Source organism: Solanum verrucosum, unplaced genomic scaffold, assembly GCF_900185275.1.
Source record: "Solanum verrucosum unplaced genomic scaffold, falcon-dt-bn FXZP01000253.1, whole genome shotgun sequence".
Lineage (NCBI taxonomy): Eukaryota > Viridiplantae > Streptophyta > Magnoliopsida > Solanales > Solanaceae > Solanum > Solanum verrucosum.
Genome location: NW_026019984.1, coordinates 2490404 through 2508788, shown reverse-complemented (window position 1 = coordinate 2508788; position 18385 = coordinate 2490404). Strand labels below are relative to the sequence as shown.

Genomic DNA, 18385 nt, shown 5'->3' with positions numbered 1-18385 from the left:
CCAACATATAGTCACTTTAACTCACACCTCACGATTGTGAAACTTTTCAACATTCACTTAAAACAATTAACCGGCATGTTAAAATAGTTGCCGAGGCAATTAGCAAGATGACACCAATATTTATCCAACCAAAAAATATGACTGGTGTACATTTTAAAATTCAACATAATACTCGATTTTGGCCTTGGTTTAAAGTAAAATTTCAATCACATTATTAAATTTATTTTATGGCCTTAATAAGTGAACATTTATATTTTATGTGTAAGTTACATATTTCCTATCAACTTTGTTTAAAGAGATAATATTTATTTTATGACTTTGCATTGTCTTGGAAGCACTATTTTTATTACTCTTACAAACATTATTTTTATGAAGTGCATTCTATAATGCTTCCAATTTATTTTATGTTCATTAAACTAATATTGATGTGTTTTTTCTTTGGTAGGATTGTGTTGGTGCGATTGATGGAACATATATAGAAGGGGAGGTTCCTAAAGCGGTGCAACAAGCATATCGTTACCGCAAAGGAAGAACATCACAAAATGTCTTATGTGCTTGTGATTTTAATATGCGATTTACCTTTGTTGCTGTTGGTTGGGAAGGGGTACTGCACATGATAGTAAAGTACTTGAGAATGCACTTGTTAAACCAACGTCACAATTTCCATTTCCGCCACATGGAAACTTTAAATTGCATCCTTAGACTAAATATTATTTATTTACACAAAATTGTCTCATTTACGTCACATATGATTTTAGTAATTCTTTATAAAATGTTTTTTGGTAGATAAATATTATGTTGTTGATGCTGGTTTTCGAAACACAAAAGGATTTTTAGCTCCATACAAAGGACTACGCTATCATTTCCAAGATTACCGAGGAAGTGAAAGAGAACCTCAAAATGCCAAAAAACTATTTAATTATAGACATTCATCTCTGCGCAATGTGATTGAACGGACTTTTGGAGCTTGGAAAAATAGATTTAGAATACTGAAACAAGGCATGAATCATTATGATATTGATACACAAGTGAAAATTGTCATAGCTTGTGCAGTGTTAATTACATAATTATTTGCAAGAATACCAAAGTAGTGATGAAATATTTATAGTCTATGAACATGAAGATATAGTTGCGATGGATATTGACCAACAAATGGCTCAAAGTAACAATGTTGGTTCGTCTTCTCGGTCACATGATCGAGAAATGCAAGTTCAATGTGAGAAAATTGTCCGTACTATGTGAAAAGATTATATTAAAGACTAGTACACTACAATTTATGTTCAATTTTTTTTATTAAATTAAAGTTAGATGAAACAATTACTTAAGTGGAGAACAAATAACTTTGTAATAATTTATTATGCGATTTTATAATTTTTTGTTATTTGATAAGATTGAATAAACAAGTGGGGCTATTTTAATAGTTTCAACTTATGGGATTTTTATGTTTATGAGAAAATATACAACACAAAAATTTCATATCGCATGTCCAAACAAACCTTCAATTTCATCTCATGATTCCATATCATGATACCATATCATAATACCATATCGCATGGCCAAACGGGCCCTTAGTATCCTACATTAATGATAAAATAACTAATTTCAAGATAACTTATTTGTCAACTAAATGAGAGCTTAGTACTACTATAATATTAAAAAATTATTTATAGTAGGTACTTATGTTTTTCAAGATTACACTCGTGAAATTGTATATATATTATTGTATAATAATATAAATAAAGTTCGAGTTTAATAAAGTTAAATTGTGTTTAATATAAAATAAAAATAAAAATAGCATATATAAGTGAGGTGTATGTGATTTTTATTCTATCTTGTGAAGATACAAAGATTGTTTCTAATAGAATGAAATAGTTGAATGATATAAACAAAAGGCTTCTTACTAATACTAATTCAGTTTAGCGTAAATTGTCGCAGATTATTAAAATTGTAAAGATGATTGAATGACCTTAAATTCAAGTTTCAATCTTACCACTATAAATATTCGAATAAAAAGATATTTAAAATCTATAATCAAACGGATTTGTGGTGTTTTCAAATTTTCTTTTAAAAGAAATTGAGCCTTCATAACACTATTAGTATAAATTCTCTTATACTCAAGCTTGACCCCATTCTTCTCTTAACAAGAAAAAAAAAACTCACTATATTTTTTTCTTGTTTCTTTATTCTACTCAATGAGTTTTTCTAATCACAAATGAATGATTAGATTTAGATTTTGGATTAAAAGATATATAATATTTTTTTAATTAGTTATTGTGTCTTCTTTATTTTGATATGTTCCTTTTTATACTACATTGATATGCCTTATTTAAATCGAGAATCTTTTAAAATAGTCTCATAAAAATTATAAGATTGTGTACATTTTATCTTTTTTCTGATTTTATCTATTCAATTATATTAAATATATGTTATTAATGTTATTATTAATTTGAGCAATTTGAAAATTCTTAATAATAGAAAATATTTACTCTTAAATAGGTCAAACGAAGCGCGAATCCAAATTGACCTTGATGGCGAGTTCAAGTAGTAAAGAAACAACCAGGACAATTGCAATCTGCCTTCTTAACCTAAAGTTGTTGGAGAGCTACTCGAATATAGTGGATGGATGATTCGTAATTTCTTCATTCTTAATTTAAAAAATTGTATTCAAATACTGGAAAAAAAATATGTTAAGGAGATAGACCTTACATTAGATTAATTGACGATTCTATACAAAAATATTGGACATCGGATGAAAGATACTAGAATATACTTTTTCTATTCATATTTAGTTGTCCATATTGACTTGGCACGTCCACTAAAGAATCATAAATTAAAAAAAAATTATTATATCAATTTTATTAATTATAAGTTATTTAACTATTAAAATAAATAATATTTAATAACAAAAATAAAATAAATAAAAATAATTATCTTTTTAAATTTTGAAATTAGATAAATATAATTCAGTATTTTTTTAAATATAGTGAACGAGTAAAAATAAATTATTGTTGAAAATATTTTGAGACCACATTTAATGTTATGATAGACTGGATCATATTAATTGAAGGCACGGATCTTGCAAGTAAAACCAAATCCAATACAAAAGGACAAAATAAAATTTTAAATATGCAAACTAAAAATAGAAAATCAATAAATACTCTCACTATCCTTAAATGATTGTCACATTTCCCTTGTTGTAGATAAATTTAAAATTATTATTTTAATTAACTAGTTTTGTGATTAGCTAGTTCAAAAGTATGATTGAAGAAATATGAAAATAGTAAACTTTTGGACATAGATATAAGATATGGGGGAAAATTATTAATTTTTGTTGGACATGTAAAAAGAGAAGTATTGAGAATATCTTTGAATTTAACATAAATTATTAATTTCGTCATTGAATTATTGACAGTTTTAAAAATACACATCTACTTGACTAATTGAATTTAGATATACCCCGATATACCACACGACATAACAAGTGGTCTCAAATTCTTGTAAGAGCATGGAACTCTTAATAAAGAGTCGAGAGAAGTGTAGAAATACCTCTAAACTTGGTGAGAATTCGTGAATGTATTTCACTCATATTACAAAATTGAAGGTTTATTTAAGTTTAGTTAGATTGACAATGCTAATATAGTTCATTTGTTGCATTCTTGAAGGATTGTGCATGTTGTATCGTAATGGTGATATTAACGATCACATTCGAACTTAGATACACCCCCGATCTGATACATGATGTAGCAAGTGGTGTCAAACTTTTGTAGGAGCATGAGACTCTTAATAAAAAGCCAAAAGAAGTATTAAAAACACTCCTAAATTTGACGAGAATTTAAGAATGTATTTCACTCATGTTGCAAGATTAGAGGTGTATTTAAATCCAATTAAATTGATAATGCTAATATAGTTCATGCATTGCATTCTTGAAGGATTGTGCATATTGTAGTAATGGTGAATTAATAATCACATTCGTCTTTTTTTGGTCATGAGTTGAAAACGAGAGTTGAACTATATGAGACTGAATCTCCTGTTGTTCCTTAGTTAGCTCAATAGCAGAGCGGTGTGTCATTCTAAGTTCATTATTTTCTTTCCACCTATTCCTTCACCATTCCATCCCCCGAACCTCACTTTCTATTCAATATCGTCTACATAGTGCTAAATTATATATAAATAGTTTTGAGATAGTATCTGTTTTTACTTACTTACCATAACACTAAAAAAATATATGTCAATCACTAGCATCCAACTAAACTGAAGGTCTAATTTGATCTGAGAAATAATAATTCAATTCGGATATACACTTTATGAATGTCACTACCCTAAAAAAAGTAAAACACACATTTATCTTTCAATAAATTATTTTTTAGTTCCGAACTAATTTCTTGTTGTTTTAGTTCTCTTTCAAGAAAGAAAAAAGAGAGTACAAAATTGCACTAAAATAGTTTAATAATCATTAGTAGTGTATATAGTTGCATTCCACCTCGCGGATGAGATTGTTCCTCTCGTATACTTTGTTTGATTGTTTGTTATCCTTTGTATCGTATTATATGATTAGTCTAAATGATTTTTTTTATTGTTACTTAAATTATATTGTAACGTATCACTAGGTAGCGGCAAAAAAATCCATTTTATATAATGACTGATTTAGTGTGTGATCGTGTCGTCATCTTAATATTTTCTTTATTTGTTATATCATATTTTTTCTTTAGATTTATCATTGAAAATAATAAATGTGTGATATTATGTAAAGACGAAAATGATACAATCTATCCAAACATGATAGTCATTAAAACAATATATTAAGAAATACTAATATGTAACAACCATTTAAACAAAGTGTTAATTAGAGATTTTGAGTTCGAACCTGATAAAAAACATTTTTTCCTAAACAAACTCTAGGAGCTTCATAAATTCAGATTAGTCTGACTCTAATAAGAACACGGAATACGAAAAAAAGAAGAAGCACTTAAACGTGTAGCACGAATCCAATTTCTTGTTCCATTTTCGCCCAATTTAGGTTTGGATTTCTGAATTTTGATCAAAATTCGAAGAAATGAGCTTCCAAGATCTACATGCCGGTCGATCATCGGGTCCTCGTCGGAGCAATGTCAACGGGAAGCAAGACCCGACCCAAGCTATGGCCTCTGGAATTTTCCAGATCAACACCGCCGTTTCCACTTTTCAGAGGCTGGTTAACACCCTAGGTACCCCTAAGGATACCCCGGAGCTACGTGACAAGTTGTGAGTTTTTCTATCTGATATTTGATTAGTAAATGAGTTTTTTTTTTTTTTTTTTTTTTGTTGTTGTTGTTGTTGTTATTGCATGTTTTTGATAGGATTTGATAGTTGAGGTAAATTTGAGTTGATTTTTTTTTTTGGGTTTATAGCCTTTTAAGAATTATTAGCAATGTGGTAGGAGGTAAGATATGCGTACATCATAAGCTTACTACAGACCCCACTTGTGTGATTATACTATGTGTGTTGTTGTTGTTGTTGTTGTTGTTGTTGTTGTGTATGTGAACAAAGGTAGTGGGAAAGAATGCGTATATCCTATCCTTTCCAGGCCAAACTTGTGTGATTACACGTGGTATGTTGTTGTTGTTGTTGTTGTTGCTGTGTATGTGAACAAAGAGCTTTCATGCATGCGAAATGGCAGGTCTTATTTATGTTGGAAAATTTACACAGTGTAATATCTTGTATACTTGGGAAAAATAGACAGTCTGGAGGGAGACATTTGGAAGGAGAAGAGAAAAGAACAAACCTATACGTGGGGGTGATGAACTTATTCTAGATAGAAGAAATGGACCATCTACTTTGTTTTTTTTTTATCAGAAACAATTAGCATGTTTTCTGGTCTAAGGAGATAGTATGAAAGAAGTTTTTGATTTGCAATGCATATGCCTTATAGAAGTCCGCTTGCATATGAGCATGAAACACAAAAAACATGAAAGATTCATGTTGCACCACAAGCGGCACATGTGCTTCACTGAAGTGAAGCGTGCAAGTTGAGTAATTAATCATAAGCAGCATAATGGTAATATTAGTTAAATGTTGACTCTTCAAAATCCTTTTACCATAGTAAATTCGTGTGTATATATATATACAGCACTAGAAAAAGCTATTATTATTATTTCTGATGATAAGGTACCTAGAAGATACCAAAATAAGTACATCAGAAAGAGGAACATCCTTCTAAGAGGGTGTTTGGATTGACTTAAAAGTTGGTCAAACCTGCTTTTAAGTCAGTTTTTTATTTCTGAAAGTGTGGCAAATATGAAAAATAATTTAAAATAAGTCAAAAATGACTTAAAATAAGTTGGGAAGTGTTTGACAAGGTAAAAAATGATTTAAAATAAGTTAAAAATGACTTAAAGTAAGTCAAAAACCAAAAGTAGGTCTCCCCCTACTTTTTATTTTTTGACTTAAAAGTCATTTCAGTTTGACTTTTTATTTTTGACTTAAAAGCTATTTTTTTAAAGTCAATCCAAACGGGCTCTAAATACTGAAGGAGTAGAAGACATCTAATAGTGAGTCAATGAAGTGGGTTGAGAATCATGAGGTCTCAGGTTCAAATCCCAACGGAAGCAAAAACACTAGGCGATTTCTTCTCATCCTAGTACCTGGTGGTGGGAGGTAAAAGGTACCCCATGAAATTAGTTTAGGTGGCTTGGACACCATGGTTATTTATAAAAAGAGAGATGAGAGATCTAGTAGTGAGTCAAGATCAGATACATGAGTCTTCCTACACCATAGGTACATATTTTTCAAACACCTAACCTGTTCTATGCTGTCTCTCTTGTCATTAGAACATCTATTGTTCCTCTCCGTCATCCCATTAACAAAAAAAACTGACTTGAATGGTCCTGTATTAAGAGCTAAATTGGCTAAAGGTATGGGTAAGTAAAGCAGAAAATGCAAGCAGGGTCCAGGTATTAGCAATCCAGTAGTGTCTGTTCTCCTCTGGTATTGACTGTTCATACCATCTGCACAGGGCAAGTTTTATGCATCATGGCATGATCCAGAAAACACCAAAAAGGGCAAGAAACATAGTCCAGGGTGAATATCTCGCCCTTTTCCCAGTGTGAATAGAGGACTAAGTTATGGGTTGGTAACAAGGAAAAAGAAGCAGTTTGTAGGGTGGGTGAAGGCAATGTATTGATCTTTGGGATTTGAGATTGCATGTTGAATCATTGCTTAAGCAGATATTTAATACCAGCTTTGCAGTCCAATGTTTGTAATCCCAAGCCCAACTTAATGCCGCAGCAACAATTATAGTGTGTTGATGAGCTGAAAGGCGGTAAACTACTTTTTAGGTTGTAGTTCCATAATGGGTATAATTAGATTAAAATAATTTCAAAATTGTTTGGTACTTGTGCTGATTTTCTCAACTGCAGGCACAAGACAAGACTACATATTGGGCAATTAGTGAAAGATACTTCTGCTAAACTTAAGCAAGCCAGCGAAACAGATCATCGAATTGAAGTTAGTGTAAGTTTCAAAAAGTGCTCTCCTCTGTTTCTCTGTGTTTGTCTTGGAGGTTCTGCACTTTGATATATATGTGCAATACATGTATTCATCTTCTCTCATTATGTTTTTTTTATATCTTAAACATTTGCCAGCCTTGTTTCTATTTCTTGCTCTTCTTCTGTCACACCTCTCTCTTTTGCTTATAATGTGAATTTGTTCTTTTGCTCTCAGGCAAGCAAGAAGATTACAGATGCTAAGCTTGCTAAAGATTTTCAAGCTGTATTGAAGGAGTTTCAAAAAGCTCAGAGGCTTGCAGCTGAGAGGGAGACGTCATATTCACCTTTTGTTCCCCAGTCAGTTCTTCCTTCTAGGTAAGTGATGGGTTATACTTCACTGGAATTTACTTATAGTAACCTAGTTAGAAATATGAAGAAGTACATTAAAAGCAACCTGTATCTCAATAATTGATCTTGCTGATTGATATTCTCAAATAGAACTTTGTACCTTCATGTTCTTTTGCCACCTCTCACTTATAGTTCATCCTCTTTTGGTAAACAGTTCCACGGACAGTGAGATAGATGTCTCTTCAGATAAAGGTCAAGAACAGCGAGCTCTACTTGTGGAATCTAGAAGGTAAAATAGCCTACTATTTGTACTCTTTGATGCTTTCTCTTAATCATAATTTTGTTGTGCTGATGGTTTAATTAATTGCTAAAATTTACCAGCAAGATTGCTGTCAATTTCTTGATGCACAAGGAAATGAAATTGGTCTTTAAATTTGGATTCAAGGTGACTTTTTGGTCTTGTGTAAATTAGATGGAGGATTGTTTGGTGTGTAGAGAAATCAGATGACATTTCAAGCTTTGGGATTAGGGGTTGGGACTTTGGTGATTTAAATTTCTGCAACACGGCGTAAAATAGTGTGAATTTTCTGCAAAGACAAATTGTTCGGAAGAGGTGTCAAATATGATTGAATCAAACTGAGATTTTTCTGAAACAAACTTAACTTTTTCGAAAATACAAAGGCAAAGTTGATGTTAATGTGATGTGTTCAAAATACCGGCTTGTTATCGCTTGTAGTTGGAATGTGAATGGGGTTCCTAATACTTTTGTGAGAATACATGGTATGCTATTCCTTTTTTTTTTCCCCTAGGTATTCTTTAATTTGTCACAAACATCAATGACAGGAAGTCAAAGGATGATAACTGTAATTCACCCTTAAAATGGGCACTGACATGCAGTGTTTTTTGCTTGCAATGACAACATATTTTAACTTACAATTTCTGGTCACCCGCTGAAGTTACAATTCTTTGATCTCAGGCACATCAAATGAAAGTATATCGTGATGCATGTGTCGTATAAGATCAACGATTTTACCCCCTTTAACATATCTTCTTTTTTTACAACTTTTGGCTTGGTGATATTTAGTTTCTGTTTTACCTTCCACGTACATCTGTTGCAGACAAGAGGTTGTTCTTTTGGACAATGAGATTTCCTTTAATGAAGCTATTATAGAGGAAAGGGACCAGGGAATACAAGAAGTACAACAACAGATAGGTGAAGTGAATGAGATTTTCAAGGATCTTGCCGTGCTTGTTCACGAGCAAGGAACCATGATCGGTAAAATCACTTTCTTTCATTTTAGCAGTCAGGTACCAAGGGAAACATATTTTGATGTTTGCAGTTCTTTCTCAGATGATATTGGTTCCAACATTGAGAACTCTCATGCTGCAACTGCACAAGGGAGAACACAACTTGCTAAAGCTGCGAAGACCCAAAGATCAAATTCATCTCTGGTAAATCTGACATATTTCACACTTCTTTATACTAAAGACAAAAGTGTGGGTTTGGTGTGCTTAAGCATGTTGTACTCTATGTTGCCCGGACTCTTCAAAAATGTCAACGGGTGCGTGTCGGATTCTCCAAAAGTATTGCATTTTTGGAGAATCTGACACGGTGTGGCATCGAAAGTGAAGAGTCCTCGCGAACAGACAGTGATTGACTTTGAAATTTCATCATGACAAGTCAAGTCATGAAATTACTTGAGTTTATTTGTTGACGTATCGGAAAATGAGCAGGGATGGAATATGTGGAAGGAGTTGGTGGTTAGGTTATGTGTTTCAAAGTCTGAGAAAATTTCAAGTGGTATTGTGAAGTTTTTAACTCAATCATGCAATTACACTTCAATTTTACATCATCCTCATCTACTACCTGGTATCTGTGAATTCGAATTGGTGATTCTGTTCCCTTCTCACTTTGTGCACATCATACTTTTTTCCACCTTATTTTCCTCGAACTGAATAATTTATTGTCTGTAGATTTCTTGACGTATTATACTTTAATTTCTGCAGACCTGCTTACTCATGGTGATTTTTGGAATTGTGCTCCTTATTGTTATCATAGTACTTGCAGCTTGATTTGAAGATTTCGAGATATAGAGAAGGATCCTAAACTCTATTAGAAACAACCTCTCTACCTCACAAAGGTTAAAAGTAAGGTCTGCGTACATTCTAGGCTAATAATAAAGTCTGCGTACATCCTACCTTCGCCAAACCCCACTCGTGGGATTACATTGCGTATGTTGTTGCTCTAGAGCATCATCCTAAACTAAGTCGGGAAGATATCTTTGTGACTCAAGTTGTTTGAAGGCTGACCCTGGCCAGCATAACACTGTGCTGCCTCGAACCTTTAGTCGTACAAAAAAAGGGAAGTTTTGTATAGGGTTTGTTTTTAGTATTGTAAATTTGGTGTTTAGGTTGCTAGGTATGTTGCTGCTTTGTAATGACACTATTAACAGGTTTGTCAATAAGAAGTAAAGAGAGTATTTTTTGTGATACAACAATTGCAGAAAGATCAAGATCTCAAGTCCTTCAAAATTGGAGAAAAAACAAACTATTGGCACATTTTCTCAACGACAACTACACGTACAATCACCATCTATCTCCACAAGAACATTCACCATCCTTGAAATGATGGTAACGAATACGATCTCTTATGATGATCTCTCTTTGGTATAACTTTGAGATTAGTTTCATGAAAGAATGACAGTCCTCACAAGACCTTAAGTTCTTCACTATCCTAATAGCAGTTCCCGGGTCAGTTTTGATGAGTCCAAAGGACACCGCGAGTTTCTCACTGTGATGAAGAAGCTGAGATGCTTTCTCGTCATCATCTATTTCAAGTAAGACCTCTGAAACTTTAGGGTCATAACCTTCTCTTCTAACGTTTTCTTCCATTTCATTCAATTTTGCGTAAATATGTTCTGCTTCAACATGTCTGGAGTCTCCAGCTGTAAATTCATGGATGTTGCCATCAATCTCAATCCTGCTAGATCCCGGTGTCTTCACTAACCCTCTTTGATTCATCAGTTCTCTCATCTTCGCCTTCTCCTTCCAGTTCCCTGTGGCTGCATAGACGTTCCCAAGAAGTATGTAACTCCCACAATCACGAGAGTCCATTTTCAAAAGCTCAACGTCCTTTAGTAAGCGTTTACTCCTTTCAACATCTCCGTGAACCTTACAACCCCATAACAACGTCCTCCATAGCACAACATCTGGATCAATTGGCATCATCTTCCTGATAAACTGCTCTGCCTCGTCTAACTGTCCAGCACGCACAAACGTGTCTACTATGCATCCATAATGTTGAATCGTTGGTCTTAACTTATACTTCTTCATACTCCTTATATGATACAATCCTTTACCAATCCAACCAGCATTCCTACAAGCTGATAAAACAGCAGTCATCGTTCTTTCATCCGGTTTTACATTACAACTCTTCATCAACTCAAAATGTTCCATAGCCTCTTCCGATAGCCCATGACTTGCAAGACCAGATATCATTGCTGTCCAAGCATAAACATCCTTATCCATCGTCTCATCAAACACTCGTCGTGCATCATCTATGCACCCACATTTCACGTACATGTCAATAAGCGCGGTACCAACATTAGCCTTCATACTAAGATCCTTCTCCTTAACAAAGCTATGAACTTTCTTCCCAATACTTAAAGCTCCAGTATCAGCACAAGCTCTCAAAACCGAAACGAGAGTAGCTTCATTCGGATCAACGCCACTCTCCATCATCAATTCAAACAACTTAATAGCTTCAATAGGTCTATTATTATCAACAAAACCATCAATCATTGAAGTCCAAGAAACAACATCTCTTTCAGACATTTCATCAAACACCTTCAAAGCAAGACTCGAATCACCACAACCTGCATACATATGGATAAGGGCATTGTTCACATAACGATCCGATATCAAACCCGACTTCAAAATCAACCCATGAATCTGTTTCCCCATCTGGGTATTCCGTAACTTTGAGCAAGCTTTGAGTACAAACGGGTAAGTGAACTTATCGGGTCCGGGCACGACCACCCCGGGTTGTTCTTCTCTTCTGCAATGCATAGAGAGGAAGAGGGTGATAGATCGGGTCGGGTCAGGAGAATCCGAATATGCACGAATCATGGTGTTGTAGTAGTATGAATTTGGGGTTCGGAGATTGGTTAAGATATGGCGAGCGTAGGTGAGGTCACCGGACGGCGAAAGAGCGGAGAAAGTGAAGAGTTTGCTGAGATTTTGGAAATGGGTTGGGTCTTCTTGACCCGATTTGAGTAATCGGGCATGGAGCTGCATGGCTTGCGCCAATGTTGATATTTCCATGGCTAAAGCCATTTGAAAGAGACAAGGATAACCATCTCTATATAATTTTTCCTATCCTCAAGAGTAATGACCATAATACCCTTTTATCATTATATTGACGGTTTCTTAAACTTGTCAGTAATTTTCATTTAAACACTTTAATTGAATGTGCGATATGATGAATGGAATGAATTCCATATCGGTGAAGGATGAGAACCATGGAGTCCTTTTATGGCTTGAGCAATTCTTTTTCCTTTGATCTAATTTTGGGGCCAGTTAGACTCGAGACCAATTTTGATAAGTTTTTAATTTTCATTGGTAAAACTTCACGATAATAATATCCTAAAATTTCACCCGTAAAATTTGAAATTTCGCAACTATTTTTTTATTAAAAGAATTGAAATTGGTTAATATTTGTGATTTTTACCCACCAAGAAGGTGTAAGCCCACACCATTTCTAGCGACTTCTCATAACGGGCCGTTACATTTGTGCCCAACTACAAAAACCGATATTATACTAAAATAAATATGGAGAAACTTAGGAAAATTACAAGAATATACTATTTAAAACTTTAGTTAACAATATATACATATACTTTTTTTTATTTATAAAACTAAGTTTTTAATTACAAACATAACAAAATATTTAATATTTTATTTGTTAAAAATATAGTTGGTATCCGTATCTATTACCTTTTTTAGGGGAGGTTATGTGCTAATTTTATAGGATTGATAATTATTGTTTACATTTTTTTGACTTTTTCAACCACAGTTTTGCTCTTTTACGTTACTTTATTTTTCTATATATTGATTTTCTCTCTCTTAATTTTTTATTCAATCAAATCATATTATTAATGGAAGCCTTCTCTCACATTTTTACCATTATTTTCATCTAGGTAAAAAATATGTAGGTTTCATCAAGTATGCATAGTGTTTTCACAATTATAACTGCATCGTAGTTTCACCAAATATGCAACCATGTAATATATAAACATACATACATACCAATTATATAACCATCATTTTACCAATAATTATTACTATTTTATACCTTTTAAATATATCAATTATACAACCATCATTTTACCAATAATTATTTTACTACTATATATAAATATACTATTTTATACCAATAATTATTACTATTTTATACCTTTTAAATATACTACTATATATCAATAGATATTGCATAAATATTTTGAAAATCTTTATTACTGTAATAGGCTGAACAATAGTTTTCACCATGTTTGTTATTGTATCTGATAGCAACAATTGCATGACTATAAGAAATTTCATCATGTTGAAATTTTTCACAACTACATATGTCATAAACGTTTTAGAACGATCTGTAAATAAATGAAGATATTATTAATATAATTACTACAAAAATTCATATACAAAGTTCAATTTAACCATTACAAAGTCTTATTCACCAATATATACTCAAATATACATAAAACACTTTGGTGTATCTAAAGTTGATTTTTTGATGTATTTTTCAAAACTATGAATCTTCAATGGTGGGAACGGATCAGTCACAACATATTTGAGTTCCAACTCAAAAACGATCGTGTCCACACCTAATTGAGAAGCAGTAGTATTAATCAAGTCTTGGTAATTGGTGTCCACATCATATCACTCGTTCAATCTTGAAATTCAGATACTTTCCTCCGACATTACAAATATTTGTTAGTCAAAATTCAAAAAAAATTGGTGGCAGTTAACAAAAATACTCATTAACAACATATGTCTAATACACCAATATAAATTGGACCAAAAAATACACCAACACATACATCAGGATATTAGTTTGGTGTCAGTTCGTAGCAACAAATATACCATCATATGTACCATATCACATACCAATCCCATTTTTCAAATTGATACATACATCAGGCTGTTAGTTTGGTGTCAGTTCGTAGCAATAAATATACCATCATATGTACCAGATTACATACCAATCCAAAATTTTCAATTTTATATTTTATTAGGATACCACCAATCAATATATGAACCTTTTTTTTCTAATTATTATATTATATACACCAACTTAATAACTATAATACGGACAATAATGTAACATACTTTCGAATCAAATCATATGAAACCTAAACTTTAATATAAAAAAAATTGACACTTCAGTTTACAATCAAATCATATGTAGTTATTGTAATTAAACCAAAATTTCGAGGATCCAGAACATAAACCAAATTAGATGAATTCATAGACAAACTAAACCAAACGAATAACTCTCGAAAAGTACAAAATAGATATTTGTGATAAATCATATATAACCACGTAATAAAACACCATGCAAACTATTTTATACAATTACTTGATGAGTCCCATCGTCCGTTGTGTTGAATTGGAATTGAAAAATGATTGGTATTCATTTTTCGATAGTTATTCTTATCAGAGAAGGGGAGTTTTGTTTTGGTAGGAAACCTCTATTGGAAGATGATATATAACAAATTTGAATAAATAAGGAAGGTAAAATAATTGGAGAAATTTATGGGAATAGTGATAAGCGTGGCTGATTTGGAAATCTTTTTTTTTTAAAATTTAAATTCTACTTCTGAAAAAAAAAATTGCAATATGAATGAAAAAAAGTATTGCTATTTTGGTGTAAATACGGTTCTTAATTTGTATACTAAAAAAATCGGCCCACTATATAATTAGACATATATACTAAAAAAAATGGAGAAACCATATACACTGTTACTATCTATATTTTCAAAATATTATGTATTTTACCATTAATTAAGAGTTTTATATCGTATATTGAGAAAGATACACTTAGATACATATAATTTTGCTGCTGGATACACTAAAATAGGGAGGGAGGCGAGCGAGATTTGAGATTGTTATGTATCCTAGATACATGCGAATCATATTAGATATATATATATCTGGAGTGACTCGCATGAACCTGGGATACCAGAAAGATATATGAGAGTGACGGGCGAGATAAGAGGAAAGCAAGAGAGATTTTTTATGTATCCCAGATACATACTTATATATACTCCCTCTGTTTCACAAAGAATGGCCTGGTTTGACTTGACACGGAGTTTAAGTAAATAAAGAAGACTTTAGAATCTTGTGGTCCTAAATTAAAATTATGTTAAATGTACAAAATTGCCCTTTAATCTTGTGGCGTTAAACATGCCACGTGAAAAGCTGAAATTAAAATGTTACCAAAAAAAGAAAAAAGTCATTCTTTTTGAAACAGACTAAAAAGGAAAGGAGATCATTCTTTTTTAAACGGAGGGAGTAATATATTTAGAACAAATTACACCTAATTTCGACCCTGTATATCCCGAGATCATGTATCTGAACGCACCAAAAATTGGTAAGATACATAATATTGTAAATTAGAGTGTATCTAAGTAATTAGCTCCTAAACTAGTAATTTTTTTTTTAAAAAAAATACACACAAAATAACCCAATAATATATTATTTCTTTTGTAATACCAATAATAATACAACATGGATTCACAAAGAAAACAAGGATAAACCAATTAATATAATCTAATTTATCATTGTGTTAATCTCTATATACACACTAATACAAGGATCAATATCATACCATATGTTTTGTTTGGGCCCCTTTATTGAATCATGCTATTTATCTTAAAATATTTATTGATATTACAAATAATTAATTCAAAAAAATTAAAAAAGTTAATTCATAAATTTTAAATCATAATTTCGTGCCTTTCTTTCAACATACTTTAGGAAGGTGCATGGTTTGTAGAATTCACTTTTTGGTTTTAGTCTTTTCGAATTTTTGGTTGTTGTGAACTAAAGATGATTTGTTTTTTCTTGGGTTTTGGAAAGGAATATTTTGATATTCCACAAGGTTAAAAGTGAAGAAATTTCCTTCAATATATACTTTTTCTAACTATTCCTTCTATACCTAATTATTGAGAAAATGGTCTGAAATATATTTAAATTTTGATTGAAAATACTGTAACAATTTCAAATTTTGGGCACGACCTATTACCCCTGCACTATTTAAATAGTGCATGGGATAATAGCTCCTGCTCGAAGTTTGGGATTGTTACAACAATTTCGATCAAAGTTCTGATATTTTTCGGACCCTTTTCCCCTAATTATTTATCCAATTTTCTTTTTTTTATTTGTCTATTTTGACAAATTAAGAAAGGACAATTTTTTTGACTTATTATACTTTCAATTAAATACTTTGAAAAAGGTAGAACTTTTAAAAAATCTTAAATTTTTAATTCATCAACTTCATAATTAATAGAGCTAAAATGATAAACTCACTATGTCAATTATTATTTTCTTAATATGTGGGCTAATTCAAATATTAACATGTAATTAGGGATAGATGAAGTATACGGAAATAAAGGAAAATAAGTACAATAATTGTGTTTTATTTTGATTTTTTTATAATAGTGATATTAAGTTTATATGTACATATCTTAATTATTTTATCGAATGTCTACTATTTTTCTTATATATAATTTTTATCATGTCATATGTGGGGTGGGAGATGAGAGATAAGAGTTATGGAGTAGAGATGAAGATGAGGTATACTATTAGAGGGTGGAGGAGGACATTCAATCTGGAATGCGTTTAAGGAATTCATTTTCTTTATTTTTAAGAAATTTAGTTTTTTAATTTTAACTTTTCGATTATGAGAAAATTGAAAAATATTTTTTGAAACCGAACACACCAGTCTCCTCTCTACCATAGACTAACATAATTGATTTTTTTTTCTTTTAAAAAAACTTCTAGATCTTTCCAATCTTTAAATTAAATTATTTGTTGCAAAGTTCTAGTACATTCAACACACTCTTCATGTTGTGATGGCTTACATTTTGATTAGGTATTTATTTATTTACATTAATTAAAACCGTTTATGTTACTTATTAATGTCTTCCATTTGTTATTTTATGCTAGTTATATATATATATATATATTTTATTTTTTTTTTATAAAGACTTTAATTTGAACACTGACATTAATGGGAAGATTTTTTTACATCATCAGATAAGATGACTTTAATAGTAATTAACAAGCAATTGATCATAATAATTAATCCTAATTATTTACCCAAAAAAGTTACATAGATTATTATAACACGTTAAAATATACTAATATTATAAAAGTTTTATAAACGATCACTATATATAAATTAAATCCAAATTTAAATTGCAATGAATATAACATTACTAGTTTTTAAATCAAAAGTATAGAGTTTGATATTTTATTTTTCAACGTGAGACTTTCCAATAGGAACTTTAAGTATAATCAAACCTTAAAATGAAAATCAAATATCGATATAGGATCTCATCTGCCCCAACTGAAAGTCATGGTGTAAGAGGAGGTCACATTGACTAGTTGGTATGCTCCTCTGACTTCAATCAAAGATTTCGAATTTAAGCCCTTAATATGAATTTGTCTTTGATAGAAAACGCTTCACTTTCAATTGAAATTTTCTGACATGAATTTAAATTAATCAGACTTTAAAGCAGGTACTAGGCATCGATTGGGGAACAAAAAAAAATATAAATTCTTGGACCCTATGCTATGTCTAGTAAATCAACAACAAAATAATTCATTGGATAGATTTGATTCTCTTCATTCCCATTTCAAACCATTTTTTGAGTATATTATTTTTTAGTACTATTTTTTTTTCTAGTGCATTATATTCTTGTTGTTCATGGTGGTAGGGCAATACCTTGTAACTGACAATTTTGGGGTCCATTATTCTTTAGCTCTAGTTGTTCTTCTATCCTTTTGTGTTTTTATTTCCGATGTTTATCTTGAAGTCCGACTAATATGATATTCAATACTTGATTTTATCTTTTTTTAATTGACATTCGACTAATATCTATGTAGTATAATTTCGATTGCATATTCATTTGAAAATACCCTTTTTTTACGATCACAATTTCGTATTATTCTACCTTTTTAATTTATTTTTTTTGTCTTTGTTCTATAATGAAATTTTAAGTGATAAAAGACTTTAAATACGATGAGAGGAGAGGTAAGAGATAAGAAGATAGTTTCGAGGAAGAGGAAGAGGATGCGATGATTTCTATTATGAACAAATTAACCATGTTTTATATAACGATACTTAGTAGGTGCAAGACATAAGCCTTGAGTCATAGAACAATAGTTTTGGTTCAATCTTGAAATTCGTCTATTGGACATATCTAGAGCACACAATCAGACACTTATCATGTGAGTTCCGCGAAATACTTGTTTTTTCATGTACCTCGATTAATTCATCTCGTTTTATG

At 31.5% G+C, this 18385-nt stretch overlaps 4 protein-coding genes across 4 annotated transcripts in view; 2 read left to right on the top strand and 2 right to left on the bottom strand.

The window, feature by feature from the left end:
• Positions 1-15290, bottom strand: part of LOC125818150 (histone deacetylase HDT2) — a 104065-nt gene extending 88775 nt beyond the window's left edge. Inside the window, exon 1 of the mRNA XM_049497685.1 lies at positions 15286-15290. The gene's annotated coding sequence lies outside the window, so the exon portion shown is untranslated. The remainder of the gene's footprint in view (positions 1-15285) is intronic.
• Positions 1-18385, top strand: part of LOC125818164 (uncharacterized) — a 231733-nt gene that overhangs the window by 151929 nt on the left and 61419 nt on the right. The gene's annotated exons all lie outside the window — the stretch shown is intronic.
• Positions 4944-10298, top strand: LOC125818151 (syntaxin-22-like). The gene is made up of 7 exons (XM_049497687.1): positions 4944-5241; positions 7395-7488; positions 7699-7838; positions 8026-8100; positions 8930-9087; positions 9163-9263; positions 9819-10298. The coding sequence occupies exons 1-7, from the start codon at positions 5054-5056 to the stop codon at positions 9882-9884; spliced, it is 822 nt and encodes a 273-aa protein (XP_049353644.1). The 5' UTR covers positions 4944-5053; the 3' UTR covers positions 9885-10298.
• Positions 10310-12151, bottom strand: LOC125818125 (pentatricopeptide repeat-containing protein At4g21065-like). The gene has a single exon (XM_049497653.1). The coding sequence runs from the start codon at positions 12144-12146 to the stop codon at positions 10398-10400; it is 1749 nt and encodes a 582-aa protein (XP_049353610.1). The 5' UTR covers positions 12147-12151; the 3' UTR covers positions 10310-10397.